This window comes from Notolabrus celidotus, chromosome 16 (genome assembly GCF_009762535.1).
Source record: "Notolabrus celidotus isolate fNotCel1 chromosome 16, fNotCel1.pri, whole genome shotgun sequence".
Taxonomy (NCBI): domain Eukaryota; kingdom Metazoa; phylum Chordata; class Actinopteri; order Labriformes; family Labridae; genus Notolabrus; species Notolabrus celidotus.
The window spans coordinates 10,628,189-10,650,993 of record NC_048287.1 but is presented as its reverse complement, the minus strand read 5'-3'; the positions used below and the strand labels follow the sequence as shown (position 1 = coordinate 10,650,993).

The 22,805-nt window shown below is 42.0% G+C and overlaps 1 protein-coding gene and 1 long non-coding RNA gene across 2 annotated transcripts; one reads left to right on the top strand and one right to left on the bottom strand.

Annotated features, from left to right (window-relative positions):
• Positions 1 to 6,210: 6,210 nt before the first annotated feature.
• Positions 6,211 to 7,029, bottom strand: LOC117828292. The gene is made up of 3 exons (XR_004634382.1): positions 6,834 to 7,029; positions 6,605 to 6,699; positions 6,211 to 6,484 (listed from the first exon to the last, which is right to left on the bottom strand). It is a non-coding gene; the product is annotated as an uncharacterized LOC117828292 (long non-coding RNA).
• An 8,330-nt stretch (positions 7,030 to 15,359) lies between these two features.
• Positions 15,360 to 22,333, top strand: myclb (MYCL proto-oncogene, bHLH transcription factor b). The gene is made up of 3 exons (XM_034705330.1): positions 15,360 to 15,617; positions 16,432 to 17,118; positions 18,990 to 22,333. Exons 2-3 carry the CDS (start codon positions 16,476 to 16,478, stop codon positions 19,772 to 19,774), a joined length of 1,428 nt encoding a protein of 475 aa, XP_034561221.1. The 5' UTR covers positions 15,360 to 15,617; positions 16,432 to 16,475; the 3' UTR covers positions 19,775 to 22,333.
• The last annotated feature ends 472 nt before the right edge of the window (positions 22,334 to 22,805 follow it).

Here is a 22,805-nt window from a genome sequence, read left to right as displayed (position 1 = left end):
TTTCATTAAGTTGTAACTGCTTCTAGTCCTCATATTTTTCATTGTGATGAGGGTTTTAGTTGAATTCTACTCTTTGATCACAGCAAATGCACTTACAATCTGGTTCTGCTCAATATCTCTGCCTGATACTAGGAAATGTCTCCAGTTACCAAGTGCATGAGAACAACTGCTGTTTGTGATTATGTATTTTTGAATGACTTATTAATGTGAGGGTAAGAGTAGAGAAATGACAAAGCTCACAGAGATATATCAGTCATAAAATAGAAATTAATCTATTTGAATACCATGTATCTGACTCCTTGTAGCTTATAAATACTGGCTAATATTTTCAGTGCCTGTGTGGGCATTTGGCTGCCTGTGTGTGTCCTTGTGTGTGTCCCTGCACTTTCAAGCTTGATTGCCCTTGTAACAGAGTTTGTTGAAGAGGAAAGGATTCCCAGAATGACTTGAATTCCTTCAGTCTGTGACCTTCTGCCTGCCATGTCAGAAGGCCATATGCTCCAGAGACAATATGGAGAAGATAACCACACATTCAAACACACACAGAGGCTGCCTCACTTTGGCTACATTTCAGGAGGAGCTGAAGGAGGTATTGTTTAAGTTAACCATTGTGTCTTCCTCAGCAGGGATGGTGAGAGACAATTGCTGGGTGTTTCTGTGGTTGCGGAGGGGGAGGTAAGGAGTTTGTGTGGGCTAAAGGAGGAGCAGCAGGTCTTTGTATCCAAGTGAGGACCCACGGAGACCCTATGAATATATGGTCTTCTGCGGCAGATTGTGTGTGGGTGCTGAACACTCACATGTGTCACCAGGACACCTTACATCAAATAAAGGACAATGATGAGAAACACCCTCAGTTCTGTTAGGCCATCCCTGACACTTTGGTGACTCCATCAAATCTAATGCGGGATTACTGTGTAAAGTACTACTTTAACATAATAGCGTTTCTTCCCTATGTAACACTACAAGTGAAGCATTATATTTCTCCAACAGAGTCATTTCTGCTGAGAGAAGGAAGACACTGATTCCTGTTAGTCATAATTTTTACACTTTACAGCACATGAGCATAAATTGATGAGTGTTGTCTTTCTTTGTGCAAATGCAGATATGCCATCTTTACTTAAAGAAGACTTCAATATGGGAACTGACTAGAGGACTAGTTCGTTTTGTTTTATTTTCATATTTTAGTGGGGTTGTATAAGGTTCAGCTGGGCCCCTTTGTTGAGAAACCAGCCAGAGAACCAGAACAGAAGCTAGGCTATCAACTGCAGCTCTACCATGTCCCATCCATTATCTTCTGACCGCTTCCCCCACTCGGGGGGCCAGAACCGATCCCAGTCATTGGGCAAAAGGCAGGATACACCCTGGACAGGTCGCCAGTCCATCATAGAGCTAACATTTAGAGACAATCAACCACTCACCTACACACCTACAGGCAATTATAGGTCTCAAATCAACCTGACAAGAATTTATTTGGAGGAATGCACAGAGAGAACATGCAAACTCCACCAAGCAGGGGATTTGAACCAGGAGGCAACAGAGCTAACCAATGCCACACGTAATTCAGCAAACTTTGAGAAACTCAGACCCAAACTTGTCAGTGTACGCTCTATTTGTAATTTGTTCAGTGCCTTACTTTGCCATTAGACCCATTTATTTTTGCACTATTCTTGGATACACCATAAGTGATCATTGAGACACTGACATTATATGACAAAAGTTAGTGAATAAATAGTTTATATGGGAAAGAATTGTTCCTTTTTTTCTATTTCATTTTTAGACAGTTGCTTGAATATCCAGGAGAATATGAACAACTTTGAGGCTGATTTGTGAGGAAGCATTTCCAGCCACTTGGCAAATGATACTCCAATATCATGTCAAATGTTCATGTTCGTAGTTGGTGGCACTTTGTGAGAGTCCACCAAATTTGTGAGTTCCTACAGCTGACTGCAGATACACTTGATGATTCTCTGTAGCTTCATCCTGACATCTTCTTCCACAAAGTAGTCATGTGATTCAATCTTGATCTAAAAAAATCTTTACAGTAGGTCTAAACACTCAATTTTGCCATCCTAAATACTGATTTTACAGTTGTATGATCACCCTGCATCACCCTGCATTTCTTTGCCAAAGAGATCACAGAGCTCCAAAGCGCTACTGAGATTAATGTACCAGTGTGTTGAAATAAATGAGGCACTGTGCTGTGAGACAATGCTAACTACTGAGGCGATCTGTGTCGACAGTCTTGTTTTGTTTTGAATCATCTGTGTGGGAAATCACACCCACAGGGCCAATAGGAATTACCCCAGCTCTTCAAAAGGCAATTAATCTTAATTAGGAATAATTATGAGGCGAGGTGGATGCTCCCGCTTCCTTTCATCTCCACTTATCCTCCACTGTTGTGTGGGCAACAATGTTTGTAGCTTGTACATTTAGAAAACACAGAAGTGGTTTTCTCTTCTTATCTGCAGTGACAGGGTTTGTTCATTTGAATAACAAACAACATTTCTGCAAACTGAAAAACAGAACTCAGTTCAGTCAAGCCTACCTGATCTCGTGTACCTTATTTTAACATTTATGAGCGCCACATGTTCATAGTTTTTTCTAGGCTACATAAGTTTTTCTTTTCAGGAAAGCTATCGAGGAAATCTATCGAGGAAATCAATTTGCTGTTTTACAACGTTAATGTGTTATAATGTTGAATATAATGCACAGATCCCTACTCATCTCTTCACCTCTTCTCCTCTCCAACCAACACAGATGTCTCCATCCATCAGTCTTCACTGTTGAAAAGCCAAAGCCACACTCCCTCCTTTGATCTCTGTGCGTGTGTGTGTGTGTCTGTGTGTGTGTGTGTGTGTATGTGTGTGTGTGCCCATCTGTGTCCAGGCGCCCATCAGTATAGGTTACCACACATCCTGCCTGAGGAGGAGTCATTGCACAAAATATGCCCACCCCTCCCCCTCTTAAGGTTTGAGAGGTAATCTTCGAAAATACAGTAAAGATCCTCATCAAAATCAGAAAACAGAACTGACAAATAAAGAGATTTTATCTTATAAATGAGACATCCCAGATTTGTCATTATTTGCTCACAAATGCTATTGTGTTTTCAATTATATAGCTACAAATGAGAATCATGTTTCTTGTCTCACAAAGGCTGGATCTATTCACCATCTATACACACTACAGCTTTTAATGAGTCGTGTAAGCTACAGCTACTGTATTAACTTCAGCTAGCTCATCATCTACAGAACTACAATTTCATTTATTCATAAAAATGTGACTTTCCTGCTCTGTGTGAGGCTCTTTTTTTAACAAAACACATCACAAAAAATAACCAGGGCATCGCCTTAAACATCCGCTTAAGCATTTGATGAGGTAAGCATGTTGAAATCTTTTTTTGCCCACTTGGGTAAACAAATTGATGTGGTGAATGCATTAGCCCACCGTCGCTCATCCAGCAGTCACAAAGGTACAACATTTACCAGCTCTGATGACTGGCAGGTGTGTAAACAAAAAGTCTATCAGAGCTTTTTCACCCAAACAGAAAAGTTCTTGGCTGAAAAACAAACAAACAATGATTTTTAAAAAAGAAGCAAAGATGCTACATAGAGCTGGTGGACTGCTGAATCAGGTGATCATTTAATGCGAGTCAGTCCTTACAAGCAACCCCTTCAATCCTACACGTTGACATTTGACCCCAGTTATGTAACACGGCATTGATTAGAGCAGCTTTAGACGTGTCACCTGTCAGCCTGGCTGCTGTAAGGATGGCATGAATTAATTGTGTGTACACACTCAAATTAATATAATTTATTTACTATTTCAGTCTACATCAATAATGCCTGTTTGTCTGAAGTCACAATTTAAAATACTTAAAATCAAAGGCAATCTCCTGCACAGTCTATATATATATATATATATATAAAAATATACAGTCTATAAATCTATATAAAAATCTTTTCTTTTTTGTTGAATGAGCCGGTTGAGGAGTTTATCCATCTAAAACAATACTTCCACAGAAAACCCAAGTCTTTTTGCTAATCCTGCTCCATGAGTACAAAACACTGTGTTAAACTAAATTATGCCAATTGTGCCAAATATCAACAAAATCCAACCCCAACACAGGCACATACAATTCAGTATAAAGACATTTCCAATCTTGTGGCTTATAATCAGACTTTACTGTAGAGGCCCTGAAGAGGCATCAGTTTGAGAACAACACTATTTCAAAATCAGTGAAAAACTCCTCCTTGCAGGACAAGTTAATCTAGATTGATTCCCATCAGCACATTTGTCCCTTTGATTTTTCATCAAGTGTTTCACAGACACTTCCCTTTTAACATCTTCAAATGTGGTATTTTGTGGCGTTAACTTTAGTTTCATATATATTTTCACTGCATGCTGTTTTCATTTCACATCCTATCTGTGTCAAAGTGTTTGTCTTGACGTTTTGTTCTGCACGTTCAAAGTCTGTTCTGCATCAGCTCGTCAAGGTTACATCTCTGTGTTTGAAAGCCAAATGAGGTCTTCTGTCTTCTTAGCAGTCAGAGAACATCCCAGGCTGTAAAACTTCACTTCATACAGCTGCTCTTGCTCTAATGTACATAGAGATACATGAAATTTTTATACCGTGTTTTGAAACTACTTACCCTCATGGTTTGATGTCATCTGCATTTTGAACATCATGTACGAGACACAGAGATTTCACAGATCAAGCAGCTGAATGCATGAATAAGTGAAGAAAAAGTGCAGACTAAATAAAACTGCTGTATCTCAGCATCTTCAGCTTCAAGGCCAGTGTGCCAGTCAAGTGTTCCCTCCAGCGAGTCAAGTGGTGAGTAGTCGGAACATGAGTTCCCACCACTAGATGTCTCACTAACTGAACAGTATGTTCTGATCTGCAGCAGAATGGGGGACACAGCGGGTGAGAGATTCATGCAACGTGCTTACAGCTGCACAGAGATGCGTTTTTGTGCTGCAGACGACTTTCTTTCATTATTAATTTTGTATATTTATCTGAGTGATCAAAGGCTTTATGTTTGCCTCCTCACAAGGCACTTGAACACTTGTAATGAGTGATGTCAGTGCTCACAGATTCTTTACAAAAGCTGTGCCTTTTTGTGGTGTTCAAGGTCAAAAACTACCGACCACAGCAGGTAAACGTGTGAGACTACATGGTGTTCACTCAGTAAATAAAAGTCTCCCCTACATGCAGATGAGAGGGGCCTTTGTTCTCACACACAAACACCTACAAGTGGACAACTTGACCTCTACACAGTTTTTAGCACTCCTTCCCCACCTCCTCAGACGAAGAGACTGCAACTACCAGATGAAACTAACTACAGCTTATCACAGGAATCTCTCTTTTTCTTACGTATGTTCTTATTGTGTTTCTAAAATCTTACCAACAATTAATTTTGCCTCATTCTTCTCTAATAACCGTATTTATATAAAAATGATTGATTTGATATAGTGTAATGTTTAAAGGGTGACTCTTCATGACTGACCTTCAGATAATTATCATCCAACTCATCAGTTACATCCCCTCTTGATGCTCCAACATATTTTCAGCTGATTTTTTTTTTGGCCCTACTGTTCTGGTTTACTCACATGATCGCATTCATATGCTGTGTCTGGTAATTACAGGCAGAAGATTTAAATGGAAAAGCAAGACAAAAAAAAAAACGTTGCTAACTTCCAAGCAATAAAAAAAGTTAGCAGCTACCTTGAGGAAATTTTAGAGGATGTGGCAGCAAAAGAGCAAGACACTTTCTCTTGGGATTTGGTGGAAGCCAAAACAGAGCTAAAGAAGAGGGAATATTAGGCTCATATTCATGAGGTACTTGCTAAATGAATGCTAATGTTGCTACATGTCTTCTGGCAACGAAAATGTGCAAATGTTAGCTAACCTACAAGATATATTCATTTGGGTCCCTTGAGTCCCAAGAATAGACTCAGTAAAAAAACAAAGATTGTGGCAATGTGTTCACCTATTTTCTTTCAAAACAGTGAATTAGTAATGTAAAACATTAAAACATTAAAAAAAGAAAGAAGCAGATTATTAATGTCAAAAAAACTGTATCATGGACTCATAAAGCTGTTTCCACTGCACTTTGTATTTGTCATAGTGATTGAGTGAGAGAGAGTGCGTGATGCTTTAAATTAGGAACCATTGGTTGAATCAATAGTTTTTTACAATACATGCACAACACAAACAGTAAAATTACAAAGGTATTACTGTTACGGTTTGTACCCAAGTATTTTAACCAGAACCAAAATGCAAACCACATATGGGGCTTAGAGGTTGTGAAATGTTATTATGAACAGGCTGATGAACTGAGTAGAACTAGGCCCAGAGGCTGGATAGTGGAGGCGTGATTGAAGGTGGCAAAACTGGCTGAGTGGTTGAGTGGTTGAGAGGCGTTGGATGTGGTTGAGGCTGGGCAGCTTGTGGTGAGGTGCCAAGGCTTGGTGGAGGGAGGCACTGGAGACAAAAGAGCAAAAAGTTAGGCACAGGACAAAGCTACAGGTAACACAATCTTTGACAACAAAATCCCTGTTTAAGGAGCCACCACTGTCATTTGAGGTAACAATCTGGCAGCACCTAGGGAGAAGACCGGAGCTTATATGAGGCAGCTAATCAGGAGTAGATGGATCACAGGTGAATGGAGAGCCCAGCGCCTGGTGACTACGTCCAGCCTTTGACAGAGCACAGGTAACAAAATCAAAACACATACAAAACAGGGAAACAGACAACTTAACATTGAACTAAAAATCCAAATCATGATAATTACTCAATATACAATGAAAGAGTGATAAAAAAAAAATCTTACATTTTTTCAGTTAATCTGGTCACTGTTCAGAGGTGTACTCAGACAGTTTGATGAGCAGGATCAAAAAAAGGGCAACACCTGAATGTCAGAAAGTTGGGATGAATTAACTGTTTCAGTGGGGCTTTGTAATCTCCTCAATTATCTTTCTCTTCCTAGCATTCTACCTGTGGGCTAGTTACACAGGTCCAGTTCTGATCTGTCAATCAAGGGTGGGTTGGTTGAATTTTACATTTACAATCTAGGCAGGAGATTGCGCAGAAGTTATAGAACTGAATAAACCCACAGGATTCTCTGATGCCCTGTTTACACAGAAATGTTTCTAATAGAAAATGGTAAACTACTGTTGTGTTTTGACCGTTCATTTACACAGAAACAACGTTTTGGTAGACTGAAAATGCAAACTTTTTAATATGCGTTCTTGAGTGGATGTTTTTTGAAAGCACAAACGCTGCTGATCACATGTAAACGAGCCATACACAGATCCTCTCACAATGGTGATATCACAGCCCCATACATGAGTATTACATTCAAAGTCCAATAGCCATGCATTAGTAGGACGGTAATAACAACAATGGCGGACGACCGAGCTGTTTTTGTGTTGCTGATTCTACTTGAAGCAATTTTATGTTTTTGTTTTATGCATCAAAAGACATCCAAGAGGGCATTTTTCCTGCATTTCTTTCAAACAGGAGGGCACCAGCTCCCCCTTCTCCCCCTCTGAGTGCACCACTGCGACTGCTAGTCCCACAAACAATGGTGAAAAGAGTCCATTTCTATTAAAACATCCCTGAATGTTCATCTGTTTTCAATGGGCCAGCTAGAATGTGCTTTAAATCCGCCTCATATATCTATCATTGAGTCATCGGTAATTACAAACATTGACAGTTACCAGGTGGTCTAAAGAAAACAGTGTGAACGAAACATTTAATAATAAGTGGTACCAAGTCACATGAAGACTTCACATGCAACTAAAAGTGACAGATATTCATCAACAGCTGACCTGCTGTGACACAACTGTCATATAACAAAGCAAAATACTGCAAAACCGGAGCAGGAGCGCACCTTCACTATGTAGACACATTCATGGCATCAGCTCAGCTGGTTATGGCACAGAGCCATTCACACACATGCACATGGAGACACATTCTGATAACTTCACTGATATTTACATTTATGTTATGCAATGCAAAACAGCACAGGGAATGTTAGCCGACTATCTGGTTGTGCTTATTTACTACAGTTTGTATTCATATGTGGGGTGATTTGTACTGAGTGTTGTCTGAGTGTGTATCAGAGGTTGTCAACATATCTGTGTGTGTGTGTGTGTTTGATGTGTGTGTGTGTGTGTGCGTGTGTGTGTGTGTGTGTGTGTGTGTGTCGGAGTGTGTCGGAGTGTGTCGGAGTGTGCAATGCTTGAAGAATGCTCAATAACACTGCCCTGCCAGATATCAGTTATGTAATTGGATCGTTTTATTCAAGTCTGTTCCTGTGAACTGTTGTTTCTTCACCTCCAGAAATCTCCATCATGCTGTTTTTTTTTTTTTCTCTCCCCCTCTTCCCCCTCACATCCATGATACATAAAACCTTCTCTCCCCCCATTGTCTCCATATCCTCCTCTGATTCACTTCTTTACGCAGCAGCTTCTCCTCCGTTTTTTCCTCCTCTTCCCTCCTCCTGCAGACGCTTGATATTCTCTTGCTTTGTAACACACACTGATAAACCCCTCTCTCTCTTTCACACTCACACCCTCTCTCTCTCTCTCTTTATGTCTCTCTCTCTCTCCAGGGTACAGTCTGTGCTGACAGCCTGTTCCTCCAGAATTGATTTCTACCCAGAATGCAATAAAAGTCACTGAAGAAAGCAGAGGAGCGACTGAGTAACAACAGCATGTCAATCAGACATGCACAAGTCTCTATGCGCGTGCATGTGTTTGCAGGTGCGTGTGTATGTTTGTGTAATTTGGGTTGGGCTCCTGCAGACACATTCAAGGTAGAAAGTTGAATTACCTGTCTCCACATTATGGCATGTTCATTACATATGAATGCACAGACGTTTGTTCACTCTTGGAATTCAGCACCCGGTGGTATCCTCATCAAGCCGAATAGATTTCCTGCCATCTTGATGTTTTTTCTATAACTGCTAATCATTAGCTGTGCAGCCTTTTAATTAAAATCAATTCTCATGTGTTTCATACTACTGCTGCTTTCGCACAGGTGTTTTTGTATTTAGATAGTAATAGTAACGTCAGTGATGCATGAGGATATACACAGATTCAAGGGTCAAAGACACTGCAGAAGAGTCAGAGGAAATAAAACGTGAAGATATTTCTGGATAATATTGAATATTCATGATTAAAAATCAAAGGCAGAAAAACATCTTCAGGCCTCAAACAGACATCATGTGTGTTATGCAGAGATGGGTTTCTTTTTTTCAGTTGTTTTCTAAGGTTAATGAGTATTTGAGCACTTGTGGTTGTGCACTCTGAACACCTTCAGTTGAAAATGTAAACTCAAAGCAGAAAAGTACCGGAGTGTCTTTGTCACTCCAACCCCTCAATTTTCCATCTGATAGAAGGTTCATATCTGTGAGCTTACTTCACAGCACAATTACAGCTGGGCCAAGAAACAGGGGAGTCTGTGGTTGCTCAGCAACAATGTAAAACAAAGAACATGTTTCACAACCTCCAAAGCCATCTGTATGATCAGAGATAAAGGTGTTAATGGTGGGTGAACACATTTTTAATGGGGGCAGGACATCCCTTTATGTTAAAACACCTTGAGAGGGACAGGAAATGTAGTGAATGAGGGGATGGCATGCACGAAATGCAGCCAGGACCATGAATCCATCCCATGACCAGTGTGATGAGGACTTCAGCCTCTGTACACGGTGCCAGCTCCACCAACCAAGTTGAACCGAAGCCCCATGCGCGATCTTAGCTACTCTGCTTCCTCAAGAATGAATGGGTGTGGTTTAATCAGATTTGACTGGCACTGATGGAAACACAATCAGTCAACCCAACACTTCTCATGGGATTATGTCAATTTTCAAAACTGTATGGAAAAATCGACGTCCTAGTTTTCCAGCTGAACCCCATCCACTTAAATCAAGTGAGATCATTTTGTCGTCTTTAAGACAGAAGGCAGAAATTTGTGTCTGCATGGAAGACTCCATCATTAAGAAAGTGATTGAGAAAATAGGTCCAGGGTCTTCCTTCCTTCAACTTAAAATAAAGAGGTTAAGCACTTTACTGTAAAGTACAGAGTCATATCTTGTAACATTTTATCATTTTTTAACAGTCACAGAAGTATCTCGTCACCTTACATAATCCACACAGCTCACTGTGAACTGCTTTCACCTAAGAAACGTCGCTGAGGAGTCTTTGTCTGGTGGATTTTGAAAAAGGATGCTGCTGATGATAATAAATAATGCTTTTTACGACACATTCACCTCTCTTGTGTTCAAGATGAGAAATAAAATAACAATAAAAAATAAACCAGTAGAGTTGCTTAATTCTACAAGAAGGAAGTGAAAATATGTTGTTTTTTAATTTTGAGCCTTTAGAGGAAACAAGGTGAAGGGTTAGACAAAGAAATAGGTGTGAGTGTGTGTGTGTGTGTGTGTGTGTGTGTGTGTGTGTGTGTGTGTGTGTGTGTGTGTGTGTGTGTGTGTGTGTGTGTGTGTGTGTGCGCGCGCGCAGCCCAGTGTGGTGTAGCAGGATGTAATGAGCATCTGGACTGAAAGGCAATCCTCTCTCTTACCGTGTGTGTGTGTGTCAGCAGGAGGTCAACACCATCCAGTGGGTAGCAGCTGTCACTTTTCCTCTGCAGTCTCCCAGATTGCATGAAGTGAACCTGTGGCTGCTCAGACACCACAGACACTCTGATGGGTGGGTCCCAGACTAGGTGTTCATTGATCAGTCTGGAAGGTCAGAGTCGGGCGGGGCGGGGGCAGTTTGAAGGGTGACCCAGGAAGAGGGGAGGGTCGGCCCATCATGTCGCTTCTCTCCACCTCCATTCCCAGCCATCACTCTTCTTTCCATCGCCACCTCTCTCTCTCCTTACTTCCTTCCTCAAGGGAACACATCACCCTTTACACACACTGAGCGATTTCCTGGTATAATAATGTCACTAATTCTCCAAAGTTATAATTAGGATGACATCTTAGGAGCTACATTTAAGTATTTATGTGTGTCATTTTAAATGTATCAGTAGAATAAATCACTACATATCAGTATGAGATCATGTATAATGAGTGGGTTAGTTTTACCAATTGGAACCCACAGCAGTTCCTGACCAGCAGATGAATGAGTTTTTTTTCTGCCTCTGGAGTCTTTGACCTTTTCTTTTACATTTATCAGCCGTCAACCACTGCCGTATCCTACCATGTTCTGTTATGTCATCCATAAATCTGTAGATTTCTCTGTTGTAGTCAACAGTTTGTGTGTCTTTAACCTCTATCTCCTTTTCTTTGCTGTAACAGTGTGCTGATGAGAAATAACAGACTGTTCGAGTACTGACAAATCAGAATCAAGTATTTTACACAGCACGCTTGGGTCCTGCTCACCCTCAGAGTTCCAATCCACAATAACAACATGCTCACAATACATTATCTCATACATGAAACCCTGACAAGGTGAGCAGGACCCAACAGGAACCGAAGCAGAGGGGTTTTGTTTGGGGACTCTGAAGGGGTTCCTCCACCATAACAACCTGCTCACAGTAGATAACAAACCGACCTTAAGTAAACTAGACTTCCTTCATAGATTGAAGTGATTTTAGTTGGTCTGCTGGAGTCTGAGCCATATAGCAAAAGTGTACCATAAATAAATAACAAACCGTAGCTAGGGAGTATTGACCAATCAGAACCAATCATTTAACACAGCAATTTAACAAGCAAAAAGAAAACAAAACCTATGCTACACACACATACACACACACACACACACACACACACACACACACACACACACACACACACACACACACACACACAAACACAAACACACACACACACACACACACACACATGCACACACACACACATACACATACACATACACACACACACACACCAAGCAAGCATTTCTTGATAATTTCCAGCCTTATTAATGCGCTACTTTTCTCTCTGCATAATGACTGTAATAATTTTTTATCATCTGCAGTGTTCTGTATGATAGAGTCATATTCAGTATGCCTCTGCTGCAACAGCCCCATGGGGATCATTACAGCATCATTGACTATAATGTAATCTAATGAAAAGAGGCCATCATCTTACATTAAAATGCCATAAAAGTCCATCCATAGTGTGTACAGCAAAGGCTGCAGGGTAGGTGCAGGAGGAAAACAAAATATTTGGAGTTTTTTATTCTTTGATTTTTTGGAGAAATCCTGAGACTTTTATTATACACTGATAAACCTCTGTGGTTTACTACCTTCACTTTTTCTTAGATTTTTGGTATTAAATGTCTGGAATACAATGGAGATAGATGAGAGTTGTGACAGAGAGCAGGATGGTAAGGTCAATGATTAGCATATTATAGAGCTGCTCTCGATGAGGAATAGTTGCCTTGCCTTGCCTTGCCTTGCCTTGTCTTGCCTTGCTTTGCCTTGCTTTGCCTTGCCTTGCCTTGCCTTGCCTTATCTTATCTTATTTGAAAATGTGTTGCTTATACACATCTGAGGGTAAGAAAGGCAAAACTTAATTGAGTAAAGATTGATTCTGACTGAAATCACTCTTGTTAACAGACAAAGACAAAGGGCTTTCTTCCTGTGAACCAGAAAACTCCTGTGCATGCAGTATTGTCTTTTACATATGTACGTCTTCATCCAGTCACTTGACCGTCATACTATAAGCACACTTACATACTAACTAAGTCCACACAGAAATCCATATGTTTGTTGTAAAACCAAGCACCTCTGGATACTGTAAGAAATTTGCCATTAGCTGGTGTAATCCTTTGTCTTCTACCTCAAAAAAGTGGGGTTATCAAGAAGTGTAAATTCAGAGATTTTGCTTCAGATTCAGATTGTCCCTGGTAAGTTTTCAAATGCCTCTTTAATCAGCACTACAACACTTGCCATTTTTGTTGCTAATGCTAGCTGTGGCTACTGCTGCTTCATATTTCTTCATTACATCTTCATAGTTGTTTCAGTGATGACTTTTCAGGGCACTTAACATAAACACCAATAACATCATTTTTACTGCTTCGTCAGATTATTGCGACTGCTTGTTCTTTTTCTCCGCATCTAATGACAAAACGCATAATGCAACCTACTTTTTCAGAATGTGTTAGCTCTTGCACCTGATTGGGCAATACAGGCCATTATCACCCACGCAGACTGATACCACTCTAGCTCTGATGTCTTCACAGCTACATTAGCATTAGCTTTCACTAGCATAAAAGTAAAAACAGAAGAGAATAGTCTGGTTTTGTTCCAGGCTATTTATGAGTTTGGCAAAGAGATTTGGTGAGTGCTAGTGTTGGATGCTCAGGAAATCCAGTTACAAACGAGAAAAAGGAGTCACAGTACCAAATCAAGAAAAGAAACAAAACCCACAACGAAACCAGAACAGGCCTTTTTCACTATTCAGTTTTTTAAACAACCAATATATAACTTGTCATATAGTGAATTATTTTACCCCCAGATAAGTGGTTTACAGTCTTCATGCTTATCAAGACTAAATATTTTACTATAAAACATGAAAGTAGTATCAACCAATCATCTCACGTAACTTTAGGCAAGACAGCAATTGAGCATATTCCCCAAATGTTGAACTAAACCGAGGATGCCGAGGCTTGTATTAGACTGAGAATACTTTCACGTGGTGTCATTGCACACTGTGCATTTTCACGTAATGTATAAATATGTTAAGTGCAGCTTCTGTGAGCAGATACCACTTAATTGGTAAATCATGATAACATTTCACTAATCCTGTGAGACTGTCTCCCTCATGTCTATGCAGTATACATGGGTGTTCTTTGGAGGAATGAAAATATGGAGAGACAGATGAGATGAAAGTAGTCCCTCTTATTTTCATGCAAACACAGCTCCCTAATCCATCAGGGATTTACTGTAAATTAGCTATTTCCCTCTGAGCCCCACCAAAACACATCCATGTAAGGATCTGCATGCAAGAACATTTTCCAGAATCATATTTACATTTGCATCTCAATAAGATGTTGCTTTCAAATGGGAAAGTGCACATTTTTGTGCATATAAATGATCTTAAAAGTGGGGACGCAGTATAAGAGCTAACCTCACTTAATCTCCTTATTTTATCTAAAAAAGCCATTTCTTTTCTTTAGATTTTAAGGAGCTGGTCCCTACACCCGTTCGCTTTTGATGATTAATTCAAAGGGGGAAGGCAGATTAAGCATTTCAAAGTATGTATCAAGGCAGGAGGCAGAGGAATGAGATAAAAGCACAGAAAGAAAGGGGGATCAGGAGACGGACATGCTGAGAGAGAGAACGTGATACAGAGAGGGAAATTGAAAGATTGCTGCTTCTGTTTCTCCAGTCTGTTAGTTCTACGTCTTTGTAGGCTCTCTCCTGGGAAACGCTGGATATAACCCTCTAAAGAATCCCTGTTTCATGTAGGGTCAAGATCTTTTTGATCAGGGGGGACTGGGGATAAAAGCCCGAGAGGGGGGCATGGGAGGATGGGAGAAAAGTAGGCAGGAGTAAAACTGAAGACAGAAGAATAGAGGATGAGTGACAGAAGATAGAGAAAGAGGAGGGGGTGAGGGGTGTCTGAGTTTGACGGGACGATGAGATGGACAGACAAGGATTTCACGCTGTCTGCTTAATTTTAAGACTGGAGGGGGATCTTCAGAGGAGACGTTATGGGGAGGGTGCTTCCAAATCATCATCCTGAGGAGAAAGTGTGCCAAAGTTTACCCAGACCAGTTTCATACCTCAAAAAAAGGAAAACCAGGAGGGTTTCATGTGGCAAGAAACACAAGTGTGAGCAGCTGTTGGTGTGTCTGAAAGTGTGTGAGTGTGTGTGCAGCTGTTGGGGAGACATACGCAAGACGCTGCAGACAGAGCGTTGCTTTCATATTGACTCTCTCAGGGGGAGGGCTCTACATCATAAGCTTGATATTGATTACAGACAGGATGAGATGCATGGACGACATCAGATACCGCAGCCATATGTTCACATGAAATCACACTACACACACATGCACATATACACATATAACTACTTATCTCCTCCTGTTGTACAAGCTGCCCTTCCTATTAAAACCTGATTATGTAGCATGATGATCAGACACAAGTGCTTACACGTGCACTAGTTTATTTAAACTGACACACAGACACACATACACACACACATTATGATAATGTTTGCATAATTATTGCAAAAGCAGAACAGTGTCATCTTGTGCAATCAGTGTCACATAACCCTCTGCTCCCATGACACTTTCTCTGCATGCAGCACATTGTGCGTCTGTTTGTGTGCCCTGCGCCTTTAAACGGTGGGCGTGGCTTTCCTACTACGACCCGCCTTTTATGCATAATAGCCAACTCTCCTTCCCTGGGATCATATAGTGCAGTTCTCGGCAAAGAAAAGTGACCACAGCCAAAGCCTATGCAGCTCTGTGAGCGGTGGGACCGCGACCAAACGGACTCGGTTACCTTTAGCGACTGTTTACAGCCTGGAAAAGACACCGAGCGGATCAGCGGGATTCTAAGGAATCATTGTGGCTGCTGCTTTCTGGACACTTCAGTGCGCACGGCGGATCTATGAGGACGCAGGAAGGTTTTTCACACTCAACACCAGGTAAAACACTTTTTTTTAATTAACAGCAACTTCTCTACTCATGATGTAAATATTAGGATGCCGGGGTTTAAGTTACCCGTTGTAAGTTTTGGTTTTGGAGCTCTGTCCTGCGCATCTGCTGCTTAATTAACTGATCGGCGCTTTTTAGTCGCAGCTGAATTCTCTGAGCTTGATAGGGAGTTAAACCAAGGAGGAGTTAGATAAACTACTTTACATACGGCTTCCCCTGGCAGGCAGCACTGGTACCTGTCTATCCAATTAATCTATTTCAATCTAATGTGATTGCTCTATTTCCTGCCGTGCAGTCAGCAGAAAGCAGAAACCCTCCCTCCTCTTTCCTCTTTCCCTCTCTCTGTCACAGTATACTACTAAAACAGTGTTATGTAATGAAACACTGTTGCGAAACTTGAACTTCCCAGCAACAACACAGAGGAGTTTAACTTTAACTTTGAGGAATTTCAGCATAGGATGCTTGGATTTCTGTCAGCCCAGTCTCTTGGTTATTTTCTACCTGTTATGTGGCACGCATTAAATACCTGATTGTAGACTTATTTCGCGCAGCATGTTCTGATGCAGGTAGCTACTTTATCTGTTACACATCAATGGATGTTTTCTCTACAAAGTGGGGCGATATTCTACTGTACCAAACAATATAATTACCCCAGTGTGATGCATCCAAAATAGCTACATTATGCACGGCCACAGAAGCAGCCCTTTCCCCCCAGAGGGCAACATGTCTGCGGACAGGGGTGTGATTATTTTGATGAGAATAAGGCTCAGTTCTCAAACAACTGTGTGCTCTCTCTCCCTGCAGACAGAGGGAACAGGGAGTGATTCACCCCCCTGCCTGCAGCCCCCATGCCGGGCATTAGCTCCTCCGCGCCTCGTTATGAAAACTGGGACATGGAACACCTCGACCACTACCAACATTATTTCTACGACGACCACCACGACCCGGATGAGGATTTCTTCAAGTCCACGGCGCCTAGTGAGGACATATGGAAGAAATTCGAGCTGGTACCGACCCCGCCCATGTCGCCTATCCGGGCGGTGGAGGGGTCGGGCAGGGTCGGGATGCTGTGCCCGTCTCTTGGGGACAAGCTGGAGTGGGTATCTCAGTTCTTAGGGCAGGAGGACGAGCAGCAGCAGCAGCAGCAGGACTTGCCCTGCAAGCTGACCACAAGTAATGACTCTTTCGGGAACTTGAGCTCCATCATCATCCAGGACTGCATGTGGAGCGGCTTCTCCGCAGGGCAGCAGCTGGAGAGAGTTGTAGGGGAGCGATGCGCATCCTGTCCCGGGACGGGGGCGGCTGCTAAAGTCGCTGCCGGGTCTGCCGTCCCATCTCCTGGGAGGGCGCAGGGTGGCCCCGCCGACGCAGCGGCTCTCAGCGGACTTGCGGCAGACTGTGTGGACCCGGCTGCGGTACTCACTTTCCCGTTAACCGGGGGATGCAAGAAACAAGTGTCCTCTGGTTCAGAGTCTCACACCGACTCATCAGGTCAGTAACAGTTGATATAATGCTACATGACGCTTTTCTATAAGGAGAGATGTTAGTGATGGTTTTTAATCGACTTCTTACTCATTAGTGATTTGGTTAGATATATGGTTAGGCATCATGTATGTGTGTGTGTGTATATATATATATATATATATATATATATATATATATATATATATATATATATATATATATATATATATATATATATATATATGTGTGTGTGTGTGTGTGTGTGTGTGTGTGTGTGTGTGTGTGTGTGTGTGTGTGTGTGTGTGTGTGTGTGACACATACTTTGTATCTAATACTCTGTAGGAGTATAAGTGACCACTGTCATATATTCTGATAATTTTCTCTTGTCTCTTCAATAGTAAATATTTAAATTATATGAAGACTCAAAGAAGCACCTATATTTGCCTATCAGCAAGAGTCCTACTTTCTTGTAAGGGTGTCTCAAGCTTAACTTGACCTGGACTGAAATGATTCATCAACTTATTTGGTTAATATTTTGCCCTGATTGGCCGTTATCTGCCAGTAAGGCTCAGCATGGCACATGATGACTGCATTGCGTTACCTTGGTGCATGCAACACATGCTTGAAGCCCAGAGAGCGACACGCCCATTGAAACATCTGCTGCCTGGCAGGGCTCCAGCAGACCAGCTGCTCCCTCTGCCTGCTCCTCCAGTCTGACTTATGATAACAATATCCTCTATGCACCGCCTGCCTCAGATCTGACAAGAATTCAGTCAGAGAGGACGACTCATAATTATTGGAACTTTTATGTCAGACAGAAGAAGGATGGAAAACCAACAATCATTTTGATTTCATGCAGCCAGAATTCCCCTGACTCCAGAATCACTTTTTCCATTTCACAACAAAATGAGAGAAACTGATATGTAGGCTGCCATGTGATGCAAAGCTTGGACCATGCATGCATAATGGTGTGTGGAATGTCACAAAGGGAACTTGTTGCTGCATTCCTCCACTCAACAGGCTGCAGCGCCAATTGTGTCAGTGGGCGGATTTGGTTGGAGCCAGCCCGGGCTGTGAATAGAGCGGGATTAGCCATTGAGGAGGTCGGCTAGGCCTGCAGAATTCTTTGACAGGAGTTTGAGGCGGTATTTCACACCATTTCAGGAGATAATGTGTTCAAAAGAAGAGGAGAATGAGCAATCATGGCAATAACTGTAAGCTTAAGCTCCAGTGAAGAGCCATTATAGGGCTGCTTGAGGGAATTTATCCTTGTATGCCTTGTAATATGAGATGGTATCTTGTTCATATAAATGCTGTTTTAAATAATAGGCTGGCACCCCTCCCTCTACAGCTCTTTGTCTACCTCCTTTTTACAGTGTTGTCCATACAGAGGTTACTGCTTTTGAACAGGCACACACTCGGAGGCAATTACTTGAAAGGTGTGTTTCAATTTAGGAGAGCATTGAAAATCTTCCAAGTCTAGTAAGTTGGCGGGAATGGAGTCGATAAAACCTTTGCTCATGTTCGATACCTCATTTCCACTCTAGTAAACAGAGCAGCAAACCTTTCTAAACAAGCGCAGCGTTGAATATTAGTCTGCTCGTTTAAACATGTTGAAGAGTTGCTGATTTCGCTTCTCCATCTAATCTCTCATCCTGCTGGTCTTCATGAGTAAAGAGATATTCTCCACTCAGTGATAGAACCCAATGTAGTGAATCCTCAGTGCAAGAGTATGTCATGTGCATTGTGAAAGCAGGTGGATTTCATGAGGTTATGAGAAGTTACATTTAACAGAGACTTCAAAGGGGCAGAGGAATGTTTCCTAAGTTAAGATAAGTTGCCACCTTGACTTTTTAATTAAAGCATAACATTGAATGTCTTCTCATTTGCTGTTTCAGATGATGAAGATGACAACGATGAAGATGAAGAGGAGATTGATGTGGTGACGGTGGAGCACAAGCAGCAGCAGCAGCGCAAACCTCGCCGTCTAGTCAACACTCGTAAACCGGTAACCATCACAGTGCGAGCTGACCCCCTGGACCCCGGCATGAAGCGTTTCCACATCTCCATCCACCAACAGCAGCACAACTATGCTGCACCCTCCCCGGACACGCTCCCTCCGCAAGTCGAGCCTCCTCGAAAGAAGGTACGACAGGAGGCATCCACCCAGGCCTCCCAGCCCCACCAGAACTCTCATCACCAGCAGCCTCGGCCCGGCCACACCCCCCTAAACTTAGACAACAGGAAGTGTCATGGGACTGTGGTTGGAGTCAGGTCAGAGTCACCTAACCTCAACGCCTCTTCTCCTACCTCCTCCACGTCGCCTTCGTCTCCTTCCTCCACAAGCTCCCACCCCCAGAGCTCCCCGTCAAAGCCCCACTACTTCCCACACCTCTCCAGCCCCCAATCCTCCGACTGCGAGGACACGGACAAACGCAAGGCGCACAACTTCCTGGAGCGCAAGCGAAGGAACGACCTTCGCTCACGCTTCCTGTCACTTCGGGACGAGATCCCAGGCTTAGCAGACTGCCCCAAGACACCTAAGGTGGCGATCCTGACGCGAGCTACAGAGTACCTGCAACAGCTGCATGTCAGCGAGAGGCAGAAGGCCCAGGAGAGGAAGCAGCTGAAAGCCAAGCAGCTGCAGCTGCTGCAGAGGCTGGCACACCTGAAACGATCCTGAGCTTTGGGGTCACCACACATGTACACTCACAGAACTGGGACGAGATGAAGGACAAAAGACACTAATGTTCACTTTGAATTGGTCACGTTGGAATAGTGCGGGTGGATTTTTTTTGTTTGTTTTCTACTTTTGTGGTTTGCACATTAGCTTCTGAGTGATTGACAAGGTGGTAAGCCAGTCAGGACAGCAAGCTAGGGACTGAACCTATGGGGCATCTTACAGGCGGATTAATATGTCCATGGTTATTCAATATAGATTTGTTAAACTGTTATATTCCCCCTTGAATAAAAAAAGTTTGAGACTGTTGCTTGCTACAAAAAGGCTTGTTTTATATGCAGCACGTTCTAGTGGAAAAACTGCTGCAACTGTGCCGATTAACTGCTGCATGGTCTGCTCAGATGTCTCCTTGGTCGTGGTTGAGCGTGGTGTGCTTGCACAGCAGTGATGTCTCTACTTTCTGTATGTCATCAGGCGAAAAGCAACCGTCAAGTTCCACTTCCTCCAAATTTCACCCTCTCCTCTCTCCCCTGCTTCTTAGAGCTTGGCATACAGCTTGTACACTTATCAGGTTGGCCTTTTTTCCACTTTGATTTCCCTTTTCTTTTTCCTATTCTCCACAACATCTAACCTCTCCCCTGATTCTTGTCCACAATCAAAGTTTCTGGCTTCATGCTTGCTAAAAATGGGAATGTAGGGGGCTATAGTGGGGCTGTACTGAGCCATGCAACAATAATGTTACATCTGGAAGGATTCAAATGTCCTATACCTCTGAAATAGCTCAGGTTAAGTCCTCACTTCAGTGCCTCCAGGTTTCCATCCATGACTTCAGCTGTTCTTTCTTGCATCATCAATGTTTTACAGCAGCACCATGTCCACAGTAACAGCCTGTTTTGTAGCATTATTTTGAGAAATTCAGAACATTTATTGCCATGCAGGCACTGTTTGAGATTGGTCCTATTTTCAATCAACATCTGCAAAAACACTATGGAGATCTTCACAAGATTTATCTCTATCTGTGTTATTTTTGTGCCATGGAGATCAGCTAAAAGGTGAAGATTGGCTTCAAATGACCCATAAAAATGTTTAAAAAATGGCTATAGTTGACTGTGTGTGTGTGTGTGTGTAGGCAACATGAAAAACGTCAACTTATGTCTGGAGATGAAGCCCACAGAGTACCAGCTGTACATTCCTTTCATCTTGCTGTCTGATATTTGTGAATTGATTTTGTTTTTGCATCTGATGTAACGCCTATAGAAGCCTTTTAATGTACGTAGACTATCCTGTTGGATGATATGTATATAGTACCCTTACTGTACAGTCCCTTCCAAACCAAAACCAGAGCTGTCTACTAAACTCATCCTAGTTTTTTTTTAACCCTGCGTCCTAAACCGGGGCATGGCTTGCTGGCTTTTCAAAGATAACTCAAAGCTTCTATTTTTGTTAATAAAATGATTATGAAAAAGAGTCAAAATAAAACACTCACTGAACATTGATCACACTAACCACTTTGTCACTACATTTGTTTTTTGCATTGCCTACTTGTTTTCTTTACTGTTTGTTACTTTTTCTGTCTCTGGGGTCTCTTTATTTGTACAAGTCAGAGTTGACAAAAGTTTTATACTATATTTTCCTACAGAGTTGTGTTTCAGTGTGAGCTAATGACTGTTTTTTTATTGTAGCTAGCAGGGCTTAACTGGTGGTTATGTGCTGAAGATTGCATGCATGGTCTGCTTTTTCTCTATGGAGGAGAAAGCACCTGAACGCTCTTGTTTTCAATCCAATCACTCTAGCTGTAGCACTCTCTCAAATCTGGCGCGGGTAGTGGCAAAGAGGAGGAGGAGGAGGAGGAGGGGGGAATTAAGAGGATCTACCGATTAAACTTCTTGCTGTGCGTAGCCTTTAGTGACCCTATTGTTAGCGCTTTCTCTCTGCTTTTTAGCCAGCCCGGTGCTCCCTACTGTCTCATAAGCCATGCACCAGAGAACACTGTAGCTTTGGAGCTAGTACTGTAAACGACTCGATCACGAGTAGCATGCCCTGCTCTTAGCAGCACTCAGGAAACTCCCAAGCACGCTGTAGCTCCTGTGATAGGGCCACAGGCTGTGCTTGAGGTAAACACCTGCTATGATATGCTGTACATATAACATTATGCTTGATCAACATGGAAGAAGGAGAACATTCTATCAGACGAATCATGATGCACAGTACGTCAGGATATCATTATGAATGTTTCTTTTTTCTTCTACTGCATTACCTGTATTGTTATTCTGCCAATTATTCAGCACAAACCGCAGATTGCCCTGAAGATTATTTAATTTTCAGCAGTGGGGACCCTCAGTGGTGGTTTGCCCATTTTTATTTGAATAGTTTGACCTATGTTGGTCACTGGTCTCTGCTGTCGGCACAGTCATGGTAGCAGTGAACGTTGCTTACTTACTTTGGGAGTTCAAATTTGGTGATTTTGGAGCCTTGTCAGCACTTTGTTTTTTTCTGTACCTCATAAGCCTCTATGTATGAAGAGTAAGTCAGAAAAACAATAAACTCATGGTTTGACATCATCAATCATCAGTGTGACTGTTTTCTCTTTACACACACATGAGAATAATAATGATCATCAAGCTTGATAATTATAAGCTCATAGCTGCATTTATCAAAATTAAAAAGCTTCTTAATTTGAACTGGGTTGCAGTGATAGTATTTTTCACACATTCGTTTTCCTTTTAAACCAGCTGTATGAGTGAAAACATATCACCCCCCTCTCCCCATCCACTATTTGTTCTCAGTAGTCTCCAAGGTAACCCATCCTGGCATCTTTGCCATGACAACAGGAATCTTTGCTCATTGCTGCAGCGCATACAGTTTCCATAGAAACGATACTAACTATACTGCAATCCTGTCTGTAGAAGCGTTTCATAAACAGTGTTTATGATATCTGCAAGAAGGAGGGATAAACCTGTGTTTAAACCTTCAGCTCATTGGCTGAAGGTTATTTTAAAGACCTGATTGTAGACCATGATAGATGAAGCTGCAC